Below are 20,481 nucleotides of genomic sequence, written 5' to 3'. Positions count from 1 at the left end.
TCACATGCTCTTCCACTGATGGCTACTTGGAAATCTCTCAGGGCAGCAGAATCTGTTGGCCTTTTCTGCCACTGAGCCAAAAGCAGTCTTTATAATATCATCTCTGTTGGGTGAAAATATTACATCTCCAAGTTGGGGGATTTTCACGTTTTAAGTTAAATTGAAGGATTACATGTTCCTCTGTGGGTTGAGAAAATTCTCCAAACCAAACCCTTTCGAAACCTGTTATATAAACTCTGAAACGCATGGTGGTCGAGGCAAACACAGGGCTGCTTTTCTTATTTACTCAGCTGTTTACATTTTGGATATACAAGGTTTTTAGTATACTGTATTTTTCTGGTATTTTGGACATTATCAGGAGCTGTGCTCAAATGTTTTGTAGGTTTTGGGTTTTTTGTGTCATTTTAATCCTGCAGAGGCCAAGTGTGGATGTTGGCGCGCTTTCTAAACACATCCACTCTCACATGTCGCTCCAGCGCGCCGAGATCATCCAAAACCAAATATCTGAAGAGATAACTTCCATAAACTTTGGTCATCACGCTGAAGTCCAAAAAAGCCGCCTTTCCTCTCCAAAATCCACCACCCCCACGTTTCCCCTGATTGCTAATTTCTATTTATATGCCATGAGGGGAAATAATGAAAACCAGATGAGGAGGCGGAGGAAAGCTGAAGCAGGCCTTTTGGTGATGAATGCTGTGGAGGAGGATGACTGTTTATAGAGTATCCTGCTCCATCGCGGCCGGGCCGGCAGCGGTGCCCTGGCTAAGAAAAGGACTGCCCCGGTAGGATGTGTGGGTTGGAGGTTCCACCATGACTCACTTGGTAGTCATGCGTGTTTGCACTTGTATGGCCCCGAAAAACCCAAAGCTGCAGCGAGGGACCCGCCAAGCCTGACAACTCTAAATAGCATTACGTGGGTGTGTGGAGCAGCTAAATTTACACTGAAACAAGTGCAAAGAGAAAGAGGAGGAGGAGGGAGGTTATGACCATTTATACCATTTAATTACTTAATACTGACTCAGATTTCATGGAGTAGTCCCATGATGAGTAACATGTGACGCAGTTATAGTGCAGTTCACGTGGCATTGTGGCCAAAAAGTTACAATTCACAGGCTTTAACCCTTTGAAACCTTTCTTTAAAAATAAAAAAAATATATGGGAAGAGGGCGAAGAAGAAGTAGAAGATAGGATCCCAAAAATCATCAAGAAATTAGTAAAACATAAACAAGGAAATAATCTAAAAATCAGTTAAAAAAGTAAAATAAACAGGTAAATAATATTAATAATAATGAAATCCATTAAAAATTCTAATGATTCTGTAACATAACTTTAAATATGTAATTATGAAAATTAGAAATATACTTTTCACTAGCTTCTTTTCTTTTTCCCTTGACTTTTTTCTCTAGAAAGTTTTCCCTAGCTTTTTTAAAAAATAATTTTTCTAAATCCACTAATTTCTTATAATTTGTAGAACATTTCTTCAAGTTGCTTATTGACTTTTTTAAAATATATTATTGAAAGCAATCGCACCAATTTGCTCACAGTGCAAAGGTTTACATACTTATGACAGAAGCCCAAGTAAAGTGATGTCGCACTTGATTTCAAAGGGTTAAAATGTTATTTTAGACACCTCCGCCGATTAGACCAGAGATTTAAGAGACATGTTTAAGGACTTAGCAGAGCCAAGTTCTGGAAATGGTGGGAGTCGGATCTGTTTCCTTATTTGGCTTAGGCTGGAAAATATCAAGTAAACACTGTCTTCCTGTTCAGCACCTCCTAAATACAGTTTAGATCTCTTCCAACCCCCTCCTCATCTGTACTATAGTGAAACCTGAAAAAAGGCCTCCTATTGTTTGCAATCGTCCAGGAGCCAGGAGCAAATGGGGCTCGGATTGCAGCTCTGAAAGGTAACAGGAAATTGACAAATCGCTAATCCACTCTTAACTATTCAGGGCAACAAAAGGTACATTCCACCAAATAGGGAAAGAAAAGCACATTAAGTACAGAAGGCCCATTTGGAGGGACGGTTCATTTAATGCAAACTGCTGCCAAACTGGAATAAGACGCCATGCTGGTCAGTCTTAGTGAATGCCTGGTCAGCTAAGGCAATAGGATACTTCCTGTGTGCCTATGTTTACTGTTAGCTTCTTATCTGTGAACTACTTAAAGGTCCCATATTGTACAAAACTATATGTCTTATTTTGGTTCAGGTGCTACAAATGTACTGTGAAAGGCTGAAAATGTTAAGCCGCAGAAAAAGGCACAATCCAAATTCAGAAACTGTGCCTTTAAATGAGCCGTGAGGACTTCCTTGAAGTTGTTATGTCAAACTATACCATATAAAGGTAGAAACTGCCACTACAGAGCAGCTATATTAATTCCTTGGCTGCAATGATGGTGTAGAGACTCGCAGAGCGCAGACGACCTGGAAATGCTGACTAATCAGAGTGGACTGGGCTCTTTTGGGAGTGTGGGTCAGAGACAGGCGCTAAAATGGAGTGTTTCAGACAGACAGTGAATACAAGTATATTCAAGCAGGCTGTATCAGAGAATTTAAGTGTTTTTTTTTTAACATTAAAGCATGTAAACATACTCTAGTATAAACTCCAAATACAAGTATGAACCTGAAAATGAGTGAAATACGAGACCTTTAAAGCTTAGATAATATAAAAAAATCTGATTTCTATGTCATTTGAAATTATAGAACAAGTATAAGTGCTATGTAAATAAAGTGAAAGTATCAAAACGCTCAATCCATACAGAAAAGTGCCTTTAAATGAGCCACCAGGGCTTTTGAGAAGTTGCGATGCCAAAACTACAGTATATAAAGATATAAACTGCTGCTACAGTGCCATTATGGTCATTTAACAACTGCAACAAAGTTGCAAAGAGAAGACTTGGAAATGCTGACATATCATATCAGACTGGGATATTCAGGAAGGGGGTTTTAAAGAGACAGATGCTAAAACAGAGTGTTTCAGACAGCAGGTGACTACAGGTACATTCAAGCAGACAGTAGGGGGAAAACAAAGTGTTTTTAGAAAAACAAAGCATGTAAACATGTTTTAGAAGAAGCCCCAAAACAAGTATGAACCAGAAATTGAGCAGAATATGGGACCTTTAAAGCACTCACAAATAGTATTCTTAGTAGTCATTCCCAGGTTGCAATGATGTTGAAAAGATGCCAAGAGTGCAAATGTGGAAGGCTCGGAAATGCTTAACAATCAGGGCAGACTGTGCTTGTTAGAGGACTGGAGTTTAAAGAGACAGGCGCTAAAACAGAGCGTTTTAGACAGAGGGTGAATAGAGGTACATTCAGACAGACAGTATGAGGAAAATAAGGTGTTTTTTAAACATTTAAGCATGCAAGCATGTTTTAATAGAAACCCTCTGACACAAGTATGAGCCTGAGAACAAGCAGAGTATGGGACCTTTAAAGTATAATATAAAAAGTGAGGATTTTAATGTCTTTTTTTTTTTTTTAACTATAAAACAGGTATAGGTGTTATGTAAAGACCCTGAAAGCATCAAATCGATCAATCTACAGAAAAATGCACACAGTCCATTTTTAGAAACTTCGCCTTTAAACTAGTCGCCATTGCTTTTGTTAAGTTGTAATGAAACATCTTTACTATATAAAGGCAGAAACTGCCACTACAGTTTCGTTAAAGTCATTTCACAGCTGAAATGATGTTGCAAAGATGCCAGGTGGAAGACCTGGAAAAGCTGACCAATCATAGCAGGCTGTTTATTTTTCGAGGAGGGGGTCTTAAAGAGACAGGCGTTAAAACATAGCGTTTTAGACAGAGTGAACGTGTATGTTAAAACAGACACCAGGAGAAAAATGCAGTGTTTTTTTGAACATTAAAGCATGCAGACATGTTCTAGTAAAGACCCAAAACACAAGGATTAACTTAAAAATGAGCATAATATGAGGCCTTTAAACCGAACCTTTAACTCCTCAAAGCTGCTGCAGGTTTTACTTTGACATTCAAGCCTATATAAAAGCAAGAGGTTTCTTCTCCTCACAACTCTGAATCCAAAGATCCCGGGCCTGTTGCACACAGCACCTGAGGGCACCACCGTCACATGTAGCTGATTACAGCACGGTGGTGTTGTTTTCTTGCCAGCGCTGCAGTTTTCCAAACCTAAGCCACAGTATATTTTTTTCCTTTGTCCCGTAGAAATTCCTGGTCACAGTTTGTGTTTCCCCAACTGTTGGCATTTCTGGCTGACCAACCAACTTTCAAAGTGATGATCTCATCCCCTGGGGGCCCGGAGGTGGAAGGGGGAGCGGGGGGGTGGGGGGGTGAGCGGACTTCGCAAGTGATAAATTCACTGACAAAAAGAGGCGGCCAAATGGGGGAGTGTGGGTTGGGGCGGGGGCTGGATTTGCCCCTGTCGTTGCCTTTAGTGCAGGAACCACGCCATAAAAGCCCAGCATTGATAGCCCCGGTTTATTATCTTTGAACAGGTGGCCCGGCTACTCGTAATGGTCGCTCTCATTTCTCAAGGCACACACTGTCGGGCTCCACAATATGGAGACCATTTGGGAGTTTGGGAACATCCCGATCTAGCCGCATTAAAGCCCAGGGAGTAAACTACAGTGCATAGTTTTGTGGTGACTTGTTGGCTGCTGAGCGGAGTTGGGGGGGGGATTTGAGAAGGAGAGTTACTTCCTGTGAGCATAACTCATGGAAACGTGGAGGCTCTGTTGATGCTAGCAGCTTCAGGGCTAATCGTGTCAATGACCTGTATTGTTTAGCTTTCAAGGTTACCGAGGAGAATCGCAGCGAAGAAGCCCTCCAAGAATGTAAACAGTCACATTTTGAGCTACAAGCTGTCTCTACTCACTGCTGATTTTTTTTTTTTTTTTTACCAGGAATTCCACACCCAGCGTGAACACACATGCACACACACAGAAAACACTGATTTGCTGTTCACCAATCAACTCAAACTCTTCAAAATCTTTCAAGCCGCTTTCTCAATCAAGACACCAGACAGCGCTGTTTTTCATTAATTAATATATTTTCTGCATTAAAGTTAACATAGTTTTCTTTTGTGCCACCCTTTAATTTTTCAGTAAGTATTTGATATTTTGTTATATTCAGACATGAGTAAATTTAAGACTGTCTCTTGCAATAAATATCATAAAATAATAGAGCTTCACATAATAAATATTTTTTACAACAAAAAAAATGTTTTAACAGACATTTTTTTCTTTTTTAAAAAATAGCCAGAATTCCTCTTATGGATTTTGAGCATACAATTTACACAAACAAAACAAAAAAAAAAAGAAAAAAATGGGAGAATGCCACAGAATGTGTATGAAGAGTTCAGGCGGGTGGAAGGAGAGAAACATATCCAAGTGGAGAAAAAAAATACTATGAGATGGATGTGCTTTCGTTAATGCAACATGAGCATAGGAACCACGGTTTAAGTGTGGCAGCAACCAATAAATTCAAACATACCTGCTTGCTATGAATACCAGGTAACAGCTACATAATTGCCCTATAGTAGATCGTCCTTCACAGATTTGGTGAGAGGCAGCTCCCGCTGGGCGCACACACACCCAGAGGAAACTGCCTACCTAAAAACGGAAGAAAAACTTTTTTTTCATATATATAAAAAAATAGTGTTAATGAGGAGCTGAGGATAGACATAGAAACAGTTAAGGCAAACACTGGTCTGTAAAAACATGGTCCTGATCCAGAGAAAATAAAAATAATTGAGTGGTTTTCGTTACTCCTTTGCTTAGCTCCTTAGGTTTCCGCAGCGAGGAAGGGAGGCTGGTGGGAGGTGCTTAAAATGTTTGATAAACATTAATTTGTGACTATCATCATTATCATTGTCATCATAAGATCCACATCAAGAGTCTCCCGCCACGCACACGCAATCACAAACACACACAGGGGCGATCAGGAGGGTTTCTCCTGGCTCTGTGGGGCCCAGCTCTCCAGTTTGCAATAGACAGTGTTGGAGTTCTTGCAGCGACAGCCGGGCCTGTTAACCCGGTCGTAGCAGCCCTGGCACGCCTTCAGACACCCCTTGACAGGTGGGTAGCATAGCAGACAGGGGAAGAGTACCGACATTAATCCCATGCACAGGAAACGAGAGCAGCAGTGGGAGCGTGACAGCGAGCAGGGGTGGTCTGCGCACGAGTCCCCCTCATCGTCATTGGAGCAGTGGTAGAAGATGCCCTTAACCAGGCACATGCACGTGCCGTGCTCCAGCGCGCTCTCGGCCGAGCACAGGCACTGGCCATTGCACGCCAGACATGAAGGCAGGCTCCTGGGAGCTGTACAGTCACTGCACTTGCACTTCCCGCAGCGCTCACAGATGAACTGGTGCCCAGCAGCAGCCACCACCCCATTGCCAGAGCCAGAAAAGTCTGATTTCCCTTTGCCCTGGGGCTTGAGTGGAGCCTCTAGTGGAGGCTGGTGGAAGTGAGGTCCCTGCTGGGGCTGTAAAAGGGCCTTGGGCTTGGGCTGAGTCCGAACAGGCCGCTCCGCTCTGTGGTGGTGCTGTAAGCTCATGCCGGGCCTGGTGGGGGGCGAGCGTGCCAAGAGTCCCTGTTCAGAGGAGGCGCTGCTGTTACTCCCTGAACTGGCGGCACTTCCTGTGCTAGTGGAGCGGCTGAGCCCGGGCGCCCGGGACCCACCGTACTGCTGTCCCCCTGCCACAACCACCATGCCGCCCCCGACGTGATGGTGGTGACCTGATGGCCGGTGCTCATAATTGTTGTTCACATTGACGAGGATGACCTCGTGAGTCCTCTCCTGCTTGTCCTGGGGCCTAGGGGCCATGCGGGGCGCAGGGGGCCTCCGTACCACCGAGGGCCCCTCGGTATACTCGTTGTTGGAGCGGATGGCCTTGATTTGGTCCAGGGAGAGAATGGCAGCATGCTGGAGCTCCCGCTCGTAATCCGACCTCTGCCGGCTCTCTAGGGAAGGCTGCTGGATCACCACTAATGAACCGCCGGGGCCATGTTGACTTTGGAGCTCCATCTGGGGGGATCACCACTTCCGACAGTCACCGTGGACTTGGCATGCATCGGAAAACCTGCCAGAGGGGGGAAGAGAGGCCGGGGAGAGACAAAGGAGAGGCAGGGAGGGAGGGGACATCATCAGATGGAGCCAAAACATGGCATAACTGGCAAACACACTGTCCTCATGGAGGAGGGTTAAAACTTATTCAGTATTATTGGATTACAGTTACATTAATCACTGCCTACTATGAAATAAACAAAATGTGAGTATTTGAGGGAGTATTTAAAGTGAACCCTGAATGTTTTCATCCTGTCAACATGACAATATGTCACTTTTGATCCCCTTAAGTGAGGCAACCCGGGAGGGGTGGAAAAAGTTGACTATTAACAAGACTTTTTGTACCTTCCTCCCCAATACGCACACATCTAAACTTCAGTAGGCCCTACAAATACTTCCCCTCCTCATTTACATTTGTATGACTAGTTAACATTTAAATGCACCGCGGCGACGAAATGAGGACGCGATCCAAGGGAACTAAATGAGCTGCCTCACTTAGTATTCTATTACTACACCAAAAAGGATTTCAGGGAAATGGGGACAAAAGTAGAGCAAAAAAAGAAAAAAAAAGGTCAGACCAAGTTCCGACAAAATACAGACTTTGGTTGGAAAACGTAGAGCGCTTGAAAGTTGCAGAAAGACACGATTTTTTTGACGCAGATAATTTGTCAAAAGTGCGTATTTGTGCCATAAACAACATCAGGAATTTGTTTTAGAGCTTTAGTGGATGTTATGAAGCAACGCCGACGTGCACGAGGCCAAAACTTCCTCACTTTGCTCCGCGAAACACACACCAAACTTCACTCTGCAGGCAAACACATTTATTTATTTATTTATTTTTTTAACATTTTGCGCTTTGCAAATCATTGATTTTTTAAAAAAATAATCTTTGCGTCAAAGGGCGCACTATAGACAGGATTATCCGCACAGACCGAGCGCGTTCAAAGACGTGCGCGGTAATAAAAGCAGGATCCTATAAAACACACACACACACACACACACAAATCAAGAGACATTAGAGGACGCATCCAAACAGACGGGGAAAAACTTATGAATGAAAACAACCGCCGTGGGGGGAAGGGTGTTTGTTACAGCAGAGCCATGGAAGGACACAGGCATGGAAATCCATCAACTTTAACAACTAATCGCGATTAATTTAACTCGCAGCGGGTGTTTTTTTCTGTGCCAAATGTATAGAAAGCGCAGGGTAAGTGTTTGGATTCGTGCACCAGCGGACAGAAACATTTTATATCTTTCCAGCGTCGCAGATCGGGTCGCTCCGTGCGCTACTATCGCGTCATAAATACCGTAAAAACAAGTGTAAAGGAGAGACGTACCTATATGCAACCATCCATAACGTCGAATCCATCAACCAAGTACCAAAACTCCATCCAGAAGGAAGGGGCAATGTCCAAATTAAGAGGTCTGATGCATAACATTCACAGCCTGTTAATCCAAGTGCGAGTGTATCCCTATATTTTGCGTTATTCCCTTTTTCTTGAAGTCCAGCGCGGGTTATGCATGCATACGTCCCACAGTAAAAAAGTAAATCCACGGTGGAGCTCTGATGGAGGGAGGGAGGGAACCCGGAGGACTGCTGCGCACTTGGGGAGGCCGATCTTTAGGGCAACGCAGAAGAAGAAGTCCCGCAGGAGTTGTTGTAGAAATAACAATAATACAACAAAATTAATGCGTAACGAAGAAAAAAACGGAGAAATCAAGCAGCATATATCCAAGACTTTCTCCTCTTCGCGTGCAGAGTTTGAGATGCGTGACTTGTTGTTGCGGTTGGAAGTCTGCGCTCGCGAAAAAGCGTCGTCGGGCTCGCGGACAGCAGCCGTGCGCTCTCTCCAGCTCTGCGGGCCTGTTCAGCACTGAATGAATGGGAGCGCAGGGCTCAGTGTTTGCTCGACAAGCCAACTCCCATTGGCCATTCACTCCACTGAAAAAGGATACATCGCATCCGCTCCTGATTCATTGGGCAGATGTGGAAGGCCGGGCGATAGAGATGTGTGCACTAGTTAAGGTGGAACGGGGGGTTTTATTTTGCGTTGGCTCCATGAGGGGGCTCAGGGGAAGAAAAAAAACTGATAGTTTCCGTTCTTGTGGGTTATGAATAATGATGTGAATAAGGTTAATGTGAGTAATAGTGATGCAATAAAGGCGGCAGTTATTTATATTCTTGCTGATTTGTCATTTTTTTGTACTCACGCCTTTCATACAAAGAATAAAAAGTCCCTTTTGAATCATTTACATGTATTTGAATCACTTTTTGATCAGCTTCTAAATGGTGGTCCCTTAAAATATAAGCTATAAGTATTAAAAGCACAAAACTACCACTATTATACTAATATTATAAACGCATGTTGTAATAAATAATAAAATATAAGCTTTTATAAGCAGTAAAAGCACAACACTACCACTATTACACTGATAATATAAAGGTACGTTGTAATAGATAATAAAATATTAGCTTTTATAAGTATCAAAAACACTTAACTACCACTGTTACACAAACAACATTAGGGCATTTTGATGTCAAACAAATTATAAGTTTAAGATATAACCACAGATCTATATTTCATGGTTCACGTACCCCTTAATATTTAGAACATGTACATTTGTCCCCTCCCATTAAAACATAGAAGTAGCAGAGGACTTTTATTTTGATAAAATTAAATATATTTCCACCATGAACTGGTGCATAAAAGTTCACCACAATGTGGAAAATTTAGCGTTTGAAGTTCCTGTGACCCTCACTCCCCTCAAAACCTATGCCCTGGGATATAACCAAATAAAATGATAATATATTTCATGAACTTATAAACTTACAGAAAATATTCTAACTGAGGCACTGCAATTAGTTAAAAAGGTTTAAATGTCAGTAAATTTGAGGGGGGGGGGGGTAAAAAACGTAAAAACATACAAATTTGCACATGCCATCATCGCCCATTGTTTGTTATTTATTTCTTGTATATCTTGTTCATTAGCCAGGGGTACAAATCTAGAAAGTATGGACAGTTAGGGCACTGGGGCCCGCAGAGAGTGCAACAGTATGTGGGACAGATAATGGGCCCTTGTGTGTTATGAAGATTACCACCTATAGAAATACGCCTGTATTAAAATATAATGATAACAATCTAATATCAAACTCACAATTGCACCATTTGTTATTAATAACTTTGAAGTCAAACCCAATATCATTATTTTTTTTTAAATAGTCAATAGCAATCTATAACAAAATATGTCAGAAAATACATGCTTTTTATACATAAACTAAAATAATTCCTTATTTTCTTTGGTATTTTTATGTGTTCAGTGATAATCTCTAGCTACATGGGAGCTAGTTTGGGTGCAGAAATAGTAGCTAGTGTGCCTAGGGGCCCATCACTACGGTGTGCACAGGGAACCATTGTAACTATCTTACGCCACTGCTTGTTAATATGTGTTGAGTCACCATTAGCTTTTGCTCTTGTTAGCAATAACTACAATAAATATGATGGGGGTCCTTGCCCAGGGCACTGAATATGTTCGGTCCGGCACTGTAAGTTTAATTAAAATGGTTTATAATACATTAGTTCTAAGGACTTTCAAGGGTTCTTGGCAAGTTTAGGCATTTTAAGTTAAAGTTAATAACCTCTGTAGTATTTAGCGCTGCATAATTGCCACCCATAAATATGGACGTGTTGTTAAAATCTTAAACAGTTAATCGAAGTTAACCTGGACTCCATTAAAAGACCCCCGCTGGTGCAGGAACCACAGCATCTGCACAGACAACTGTGGGGTTTTTATAGACAATTCAAGGAGGAAACATCAACAGGATGTCTTCTCAGCTCGCCTGAATGTTCCCATTACGCATTTACGCATGTCATGAGAGGAAATAAAGTGTGTCACGATGAGCCCTCAGCTTGCATAACTCCCTGATATGGACATTTTCCCATCATTTCAAGACCTTCATGGGTCGTTTTTTGGTTCGGGGGGAGGTGGACACGGTGGTGGTCGGGGGTTTAGTCCGGGACCACCTTAAGAGAAAAGCAGCCCTGCAGCCAGGGGAAAGACTCCCCCCTCACTGCTGCCTCCCCCCTCCTCTCTGTTCCTGACTGTCTGGTTTGATTGGTGTCGCGGATGCGCTACATCCGGATCCATGAGAAAAGGAAGTTCAATACAAAGTCAATTTATCCTATTCAAATGGAAAAATCAATAGATGAATGACCTCCTGTGCCATTTCGGGTCAGCAAATGCTTAAAAAAGAACAGGGGGAAAGCCCTACAAGAGTTAACGGACTGTTAAAGCGACTGTGTGGCGCAGAAACGACTCACATGTGTTTTTTTTTCTTTAGGCTGGATGTTAAAATTCAGCTCCTCGGTGATAAAGCAAATCCTGGTAGACCGACAGATGGCCGCCTGGATCCCTGCTCTTAGTGGTCGGAAGTGCGGACGGAAATCTCACGATTACAGCAATTAGCTGATTTTCCATGGATGGATGTGATGAATATACCAGCCGTGGCTGTTTTTCTCCCCGTGGATATACAGCAGCGGTTCTACAAACTAGGGGTTTAGGAGCCATCAGGGGTCCTTGAAGGGGGTCCAAGAGGTCCCCAGATAAAGTTTAATCCCACTATTTAATACCATATATGTTAGTGCGAGAGGAACATATGTAATATACTGAGTAAAGGGATCATGATCTCCAGGATTAACCACTTATAAAATGTTTTTTCCAAACTAGGAATTTTTGCAATCTTGCCAAACATGGGCCTTCAGGCTTTTATTTCTGTTCTGTGCAAATTTGCAAAATCCAGAAGTTGGATTTTTCCCCCGAAAGAGCCAAAAATAATTCATCTTACATTACAAACAACAAAGCAGGGGCAGAACAGGGGGTGGTTTCAGGGGGTCCAGCCCCAAATGTTTTTTTTATGCAAAAACTCTGGCAGGGTTTTTAGAAAATACCTTCCACTTAGGCCACGTTTAGACTATAAGGGCCCTACTAAAAAGCAACAAGTCTTTTTTTTTTTTTTTTGCCTGAAAAAAATCTGTGTTCATATATAATTTTTAGAATGATCCTTGTGTACACAGATCTGCAATAAGAACCAAAAACGCTGTAGTCTTTATGCCAGGCCAGTACTTGGCGGTGTAACCTTGTAATGACACACCATAGAAGAACACCACGGGCATGCGCAAAGCGCGGCCGTAGCATTACCGTTCTCACAGGATCCGTACATTGCCAGTTAACACAGCGGCAGAAGTGAAAAAATTACAATCTTCAAAAGTTTGCATTTTCAGACCCCCAAAACACTGTTGCCATGTGAACGAAAGGCCAAACCGCAACAAAGATTCAATGTTTCATGCATGAATCGTTGCCATGTAAATGGCCCCTTAGTGTTATTCAGGTAATAATGTTATGCTGTTTATCCTACTATCATGGATACTTAACAGGCCTACTGGGTACAGGCCCAGGGAACCAAAACACACCTAAAATCAATGTGCGCCATCTAAAAGGAGATCTGAAATGACCACAAAGAGACAACTGAGACCACAAAGAGATGCAAAGGTGCTGCAAAGAGAAGCAACTTAATGATAAAGAGGGGCAGAACGACCACAAAGAAATAAAACACAACTACAATGAGACACAAAGCAACTATGAACAGATGCAAAAATAACAAAAGGAGGCACAAAATTACCACAGAAACATCAGCCCCCCCAAAAGATATATGTAATGACTACAGAGGTGCAAAAAATAAAGGTAAAAAGCACCATTAAGTCTTTGTATCTTGCTTGTAGAGTCTCTGTGGAGGAGGCCTTTAGGATATCTCTGCCAAAGGGCCATTTTTTCACAATCCACTTGTGCCTACTTTGCTATTCCCCATCATTCCCTTTCAGAGTGATGTATTACAATTAAGCCCCTTTTCCACTGCACAAAAAAACAACCCAAAAAATAACACATTTAGAATTTGTTTTTCATGGGAAAGGTTACAATCGGCATTCACTCACGGGGCAAATTACTGCAGTTATCACAGGCATTTATCAGTTCAAGCTCTGATCAGCTTTAATCAGCAGTCCTGGAAATTCGCCAGCCAGGCTGAATAACTATTTTTAGTCGCTTTGCGGTGCAATGTAATGAGAGGCTGACACAAAATACCACCCGTCTCCGTCCAAGCAGTACAGAGTTCATAATCTAGTTTCTGCATTCTACCAGTGCTGTTCCTTCTGTGACGTTAAAAGCGTCACACCAATAAATAAATTAAAATACAGCAAGGCGTACAAGTCTGCTGCAGAGCCGTGTACACAGCCGTGGTCCACTGGCAATGGGAAAGCAGTCTATTGCCTATTTATAATAGGTTTTCCTGCATTTAAAAACCTGCATACTTGCACTTATTGTGGTAGAGGAAGCATATTACATACTAAATAGGATACAGGCTTTACAGGATGATTTTTTTCCTTGGCAACTATCATGTATTTCCCATCTAATGTACAGATTTTTAGTACTTTTATTTTCTCAAATGGCTTGAAAAATAGTGCATATAGCTGCTGTATATGGGGAATAAAATCTCTCTGGGGAGCATGCTCCTCGACCCCCCACGCTTTGGGCTGAGCCCCGAATGTTTACAAAGGCTGGCTCCGCTCTTGCTGCTAAGTGGGACTGAAAACATGTAGAAAGGACAGATTCTCTTTGGACATACGATAAGAAAAGCAGCATTAAAAACAGACAAATGCATAAGAAGTCTAAAAATGCAGTCAAAACCTGCTCCCAGTTAAATATCGCACTGAAAAAGAAAGCATTTGACATCATGTTAGGCGAGAAGGACATGGCTTTGTCTAGAATTTGTGTATATTGCAGACTTTTCTAAGCCCTTTGATTCTGCTTTCTCCTATACATTTTTTTTTTGTTTTTAAAAGACGAGGCAACCAAGGAAATGGATACATAAATAATGCATTTAATACATTATCAATATTTTATATGAGCAATCATAGCACTTCAGCTCATTTTTTAAAAAAACAACAAACAAAAAATGATAAAACAATATTGTCGTGCTGAGCCACCAACATACAGGCGGACTGTTGTTTTGGAACCTACAGAAAAAAAAGAAACTACAAATTAGAAATATTTCTTTTATTAGAATTACAAGGGGAAAAGTTCCTTAGTTGTGACGGCAGCGCGGTCAGAAGAAGCACAGGCCGCTGTGTCGCTGCTGATAGTTGATATATGACTGGATGAGAGAGTCGGGGATCCGGGGCTTCACAGTGTTCAGGGCGCTTTCAAAGTGTCTGGCCTCGATGTGCAGAGCTTTGATGTCCTCTTGTAGGGCCAGGAGGGCAGCCTCTCTGCATACTGCTGTTATCTGGGACAGGAAACAGACACAGATATTCAGCTGTCAGCCAGAGCGCTCCACGAGCACACCGAGAGGCCGATCGGCTTTGGCTGCAGACTGTTGAAGGTGGACATGTTACGGTGGTGGAGAAGAACTTTATCTTTCTCAGAGAGATGCCTTCATCTCATAAACATCAAAAACAGTTCAGTGCTGAGCGACAAACACAAGCAGGACAAATCAAACTCTGTACAATCTCTGCATCTAAACATCTGTGATCGTCAGACCTGGGAGACAAAAATCTATAATGAACATCCTGCAGTGGGAACGAGTCCAAATTTGATCCTGTCTGCAAAGTTCAATCTTTTTAAACTGAGGTAGTTTCTGTATTCCACATAAGTGACATATTATGAGTGAAAGAGACGACTCATATTCAATTCCTTGTGCCCAGGAGACAATGGGCCCCTGGGCACAGATATGCTAGGGGCCCCAACACCCCCAAAACACACTCAGCCATTGTGGTGGTTTTGCATCTGTTTGTAGTCTTTCGTGTCTCGCTGTGGTTGTTTGTGTTTTGTTGTCATCCTTTGGGTCTCTTTGTGGTTATTTTTTTGTGTTACTGAAGTCATTTGTGTCTCCTTGTGGTTGTTTTGTGTCTTTTTGTAGTCGTTTGGGTCTCTGTGATAATTTTGTATCTTATTTAGGTAAATTTGCATATTTTTTGGTCTTTTTGTGTTTCCTTGTAGTTGTTTTGTGTCTTTTGTGGTTGTTTTGTACATTTTTGTTGTAATTTTGCGTCTGTAATTTCTTTGAATCTCTTTTTGGTAGTTTTTGGAGTTGTCATTTAGTGTCTAATTGAGGTAATCATGCGTCTTCTGTGGTCATTTTGGTTGCTTTGTAGTCATTTAATGTCTTCTATGGTTGTCATGTGTCCTTTTATTCGTTTGGGTCTCTGTCATAATTTAATGTATTGTTAAGATCATTTTGTGTCTTCTCTGGTTGTTTTGTGTCACTTTGTGGTTGTTTGGGGCTCTTTGTTATTTTTTTGTGTCTCTGCAGTTTTCTTTTTACATCTCTTTGTGGTCTTTTTGAAGTCATTTTGAGTCTCTTCCTGGTCAGTACATTGTATTTGAGTGACATTTTGTAGGCGAAGGCCAGGCAAGAGAATTTCAAAATTGTTTGAAGGAGGAATAAGAGCTAAAACAGCTGCATGCTGTAGAAAAGACATCATCATTAGTGGAATTTTACAGTATTTTGGCGCATCAGAGCGTGTGTGTCTTCAATATGAGCATCATCATAAAACCCTAAAACAGTTAAGTTTACAGGTTGGAAGGAGCTGACAGTCGAAGAAACAAACTGAACTCTCATCAAAAATATTCTAATAATCTTGTTAGTCATCTGATTTAGCCAAAAAGACACATAATGTTGGAACATGACAGAAATCACAAACTAGCAAGGAACTCTAAATAACAGCTGAGGACTTAATCAGCTCAGCTGCAATATTTGAGGAAGTCTTAGGCTTTTACTGAGTGCCCTCTCCTCTTTTACCATTTTCTTTTAAAACTGTAAATTAATCTGCATGTAACAATATAAACTGTAAGTAATTAAACTGCAGTTTCCTGGTTCTGCCCTTTAAGATTTAATGCAATTAAAAGGATTATTTCTGCATCCAGAGCAACTCTTTCAAAGTAAACTACTCGTCCTGCAGTCTCTTTACTACAGCACTGATGGAATTATGCAATGGCTGACATGGAGGAGTGCTGCAGGCAGTGCGGTTGACCTTTGGGAGAGATTCTGCACACAGCAGAGGAGTGACTCACTCCGAGTCGGTGGCGATGGCTGACGAAGGCCAGGCACCTTTCCCAGCAGTGCCACCCTCCTCCCTTTCTAGAAGCACAGCTTTGTTCTCAGCCGGGTGCAGCTTACACAACTCCCTCCAACAAGAGCCGCGCAGGAAACTATTCGCCTGTACAACCACTGATAACGTCTGGCGGGAGGTTAGTGGGACAAGCAGTCATGTGACACAGAAGCAGAGCTGTGGAATATTGAACAGTGAGAGCAGGCATGTAGAGAAATGTGGGTCCACTGAAATTGTTCACTGGAGCGAAGCACTGCTGGTCACTGCTCTTCACTCTGCAGCCGCACTCTGCAACATGCTGATACTGAATATTAACATTTACAGTGAGCAGTAGAGCAGTTCACAACTTTGATGCATGTTGCACTGTCCCCTTACATTGGATGTGAGGTCCTGCATCACGTGCATCCATAAATAAATACTGTGAGACTTAGTCATTAGTACCTGCCAAAAAAAGGGTCAACAGACGGAGATACTATGTATTATTTATTTTTTTTCCAGCTCTCTAATTGTAGCTATTTATGAAAAACAAACAAACAAACAAACAAGCAAAAAACCCCAAACAAAAACAAGCCAATGAAAACAAACAAAAAACAAACAGACAATATCCTTAGCTTTGAACTAAAATAGACAAAAGACTGCTTTCCATTGCCAGTATACAATTTCTGTTGTTTGTTTTCTAAAATTGTTGTGATACATTCGATGCCACAAATGTGCTTGAAAAAAGGATGAGTAAACAGTAGAAAGCAGCATGGATGTCAGTGAAAAACCTGGTCTTCACAAATTTGGGATGATGATAAAGCGCTGCTTGAAAGGAGACAGATGGACATTTTGGCTGAAATGATATAGAGTTGCTTAAATCGCCAATGCCTGCGCTGGGTAAAAATGAGCGAGTCCAACTGGATGTCAAGTCTCCATCACCTCCAAATGGAGCTGAAGCCGATGTGACTAATGCAAAGTCATTTGTCCTGGAAATGAATGCTGATTGTAACCTTTCCCACCACAGAGAAAAATCAGAGGTTACTGGATGTTAGCAGATTTTTCCATCAGGTGGAAAAGAGGCAGTGGTTGTTTACCCAATGCAGCTAGCTAAAGGGCAAAAAAATCCATAAATATTAGCAAGAAAGCATAGCCAGGCTGTCTGCTAATCCTGAACAATGAACTCACCCCTCTTTAAGAGACAGCATGCATAAACATGAAAAGGTTTCAAGATTAATCTGTGTTTGGATTGATTACGTTCAGCGATAAGTACGTTGTAGTTATGCTGTGAGAGTGTTAGCCCCTTGTAACAGTGGCGACTACAAAACTATACAAAAGTGCAAAGGACCTGCAACCCAACTTTTCGAAACCACCGGCCTATAGTAGCAGTATTCAAATATTCTTCACCAACAACAATAAAATGCAGAAGTTAAGAATTTAAATCAACTCATTTGAATGAATATTTCAACACAATGTAACATCATCTGAAACTCATCCACAGACAGGAAAAAACACGGCAGAGGCTGTCAACTGTTGAAGCACACGACGGTCATGGCGTTTTTCAAGGCGAGGGAGCAAAATGAGCGGAGATAGCTGCTCGAATGTGCTCTGGTGCAGCTAGCATGCACAGCTCAGGACAGGTGCTTTGCAGATGTCAGGATGTGAGGCCTACACCCCCCCGACTTCTTCTCCTTCTTCTTCTGTTTCAAGCCAATGAGCAACATGATTTAGGTCGGGTAAACACACAGGGCCGGGTTAATTTTGTATGAGGGTTTCCCATCATTCAAGTCATTTAGGCCTGTCAGTAATAATGATGCAAAACAATGAGGCCATGCATCCCGCTTCCCTGTTTACAAACGGAGCGAGGGGCGAGCGAGCAAGGCGAGGAGTTAGTGGGAGAGAGAGTGAGAGAGATGCCACATGTTGAACAATGTGATTTAGTGTTGTTTCCAAGCAACATCCCATAAACAGGAACAGACAAACGCTGCAGCACAATCAAACAGTAATTTCTTATTTACGTTAAAACTCGACTTACAGGATATGTTAGCCTCCTTGTGCCTCAATCTCATGATTCAACGGTTAATAATTATTTGGTTGTTTACTTCCACAACACCCCTTGGGTTTATTAAAAAAAAGGAGGGGGGGGCAGAAAAATGTCCGGAGCTGCTCTGAAGTACACACACACACACACACACACACACACACACACACACACACACACACACACACACACACACAGGCCCCCACATTCATGCGCGCCGGGTTTATGAGCTGGTCTGTGAAGGCGATCAACAAGCCAGTGTTTCCTGCTGTGTGTTTGCCCGTACAGGCCTTGAAAAAAAATAAAGCCACAAAGGCAAACAGGGCGAGCGAAAGAGCCAGTTTGTTTGTAAACGTGAAGGCATTCCGAGACCGGAGCCAAGAGTCCAGCACCGACCCCCCTCCAGCACCTTGATACCCCATAACTCCCCCCAAAAAACAACCCGCCACCCCCTAAAGATGGGCCCCCCGCGCTCCTGAGAGGGAAAAAGAGGAGGAAGGAGAAAACTGCAAATGCACAGAAATGGGATGTGAGTGTGTGTGTGTGTGGGGGGGGGGGGTCGGTGGCCAAGAGTGCTGACTTGTGGCAGGCCAAATAAATTATAGATCTCCCTCCTTTTTGAAAATTTTATTGCAATGCAGACTATATTTTTCATTCCCGTCATAAATTATGTCAACAATCACTTAAATATATGGAGAGGGGTGAAGCTGATGCATTGCAGTGGCTGCTCTCTGGTGATGTGGGCGAGTTCCTGGAGGTGGCACGCAGCCAGTCGTAAAGGCAAAGCAAACGAGAAAAAAAAAAGAAGCAGTAATCATCAAGAGCCTTTCAGTTTGGAGACGGGCGAAAAACTTGCTGACTCAAGCTGACCCGAAAGTCGGCCTGATAGTGAGTCAAAGAGAGAGGGTTTTGATGACGAAGCAGAAGCCGTTTAAAGTCACAGTTTAAGCTCTTTCAGTGCGAGCGGCTCAGGTTAAACAGTAATGCCTCTGACTGGCTCCTAAATATTCAATGACTCGTCTATTCAATCTATTTATTCAGCAGATGTTTGCTGTTGACACAGAGATTTTCTGTGACACTCAGATCCTCTGGAGATCTCCACAGATCCATTAGCCATAATAAGGTAAGTTGGTAAAGCGGGGTTTACTGTTGTGCGTCGCATCGATGCCGAATCGATGCCGTATCATGTAGACTCTGAATAGATGCAAATGCTACACTGTAGCACGTCCCTAAGGATGCAGCCACGTCACTGCGATGTAGACCTTCTGTTTATTCGTGTAAGCTGAAAAAACATCTTCCTCAGTTGAAACAAAGCTTTTATTTCACAGATAAGAAACAATAAATTGTGTCCCTACACACAAGCTAAAATTAATGTTAGTTTGCCTTCTAATTTATCTATTCTGTCTTGATGGTGTTTAATTCTATTATTATTAGTACTATTATTTCTGTCTTCACTGCTAATATTCTTTTAATTGTATTTACTCTCATAGGTATGGGCTGTTATTGTTATTTTTGTTCTGTAATTGTTTCTCTCCTGTTTAATTCTACTTTAAATTTTGTCTGGCTTTAGTTCGGCTTTGTTGGGCTCTTATCGTTGCCTTGTTTGTCAGAGAATTTTATAAACTCTGTTTTTATAGGTGCTTAATAAATAAAGTTATTATTGTTATGACATTTTAAGTCTTGTTTGGCTTAATATGAGTAAAGAAAAACTCTGCTAGCCACTCGGTTAATTTGTGCAATGTAAAATGCCATAGGCTTATGCTAATAATGTTAGCATGTTGTATTGTTGGAAAAACTTTGTTGGATCTTTTTCAAATCCTGACCATGGTTTTTGTGCTTAAAACGTGACCACACTTTTACTGTTGCAGAACTATTGTGACCAGCCCAGTCTGCAGAGGAAAATGCTGGCATGGTATGCTTTCATCACGGGGACGGCATGAGACTTAGGTGAGACGCCTGCCAACCTGCAGACCACTGTTTAAAACCAACAAACAACAACAACAGTTTTCATTTGGCGTTCGTGGCATCGAACTTGAATATTTTGTTACAAACACATTGCAGTGCTTCCCTGTGGCGCTTGTGGCACCATATCTGGGTGTTTTTAACCAACCCGACCCTGCTTTTCTAGTGGTCTTTGTTCCACTAAACATGGGTATTTAAAGCACAGCTTCTCCTAACTGTAACCAAGTCGTCGTTGTGCCAAACGTAATCACACCTTCACCACAGCATAATCGAGAAATGGAAATTTTCAACTTGT

At 42.1% G+C, this 20,481-nt stretch overlaps 2 protein-coding genes across 2 annotated transcripts in view; both read right to left on the bottom strand.

The window, feature by feature from the left end:
• Positions 1-5,016: 5,016 nt before the first annotated feature.
• spry1 (sprouty homolog 1, antagonist of FGF signaling (Drosophila)) lies at positions 5,017-9,044 on the bottom strand. The gene is made up of 2 exons (XM_042493747.1): positions 8,384-9,044; positions 5,017-7,062 (listed from the first exon to the last, which is right to left on the bottom strand). The coding sequence occupies exon 2, from the start codon at positions 7,005-7,007 to the stop codon at positions 5,919-5,921; it is 1,089 nt and encodes a 362-aa protein (XP_042349681.1). The 5' UTR covers positions 7,008-7,062; positions 8,384-9,044; the 3' UTR covers positions 5,017-5,918.
• A 4,917-nt stretch (positions 9,045-13,961) lies between these two features.
• Positions 13,962-20,481, bottom strand: part of spata5 (spermatogenesis associated 5) — a 140,904-nt gene continuing 134,384 nt past the window's right edge. The window contains exon 18 of the mRNA XM_042492953.1: positions 13,962-14,382. Within this exon, the coding sequence (XP_042348887.1) occupies positions 14,203-14,382 (180 nt within the window). The 3' untranslated portion in view covers positions 13,962-14,202. The remainder of the gene's footprint in view (positions 14,383-20,481) is intronic.

Source organism: Plectropomus leopardus, chromosome 9 (genome assembly GCF_008729295.1).
Source record: "Plectropomus leopardus isolate mb chromosome 9, YSFRI_Pleo_2.0, whole genome shotgun sequence".
Taxonomy (NCBI): Eukaryota; Metazoa; Chordata; class Actinopteri; order Perciformes; family Serranidae; genus Plectropomus; species Plectropomus leopardus.
Note: the sequence above shows the minus strand (reverse complement) of the source record. Positions and strands in the feature narration are given on the sequence as shown.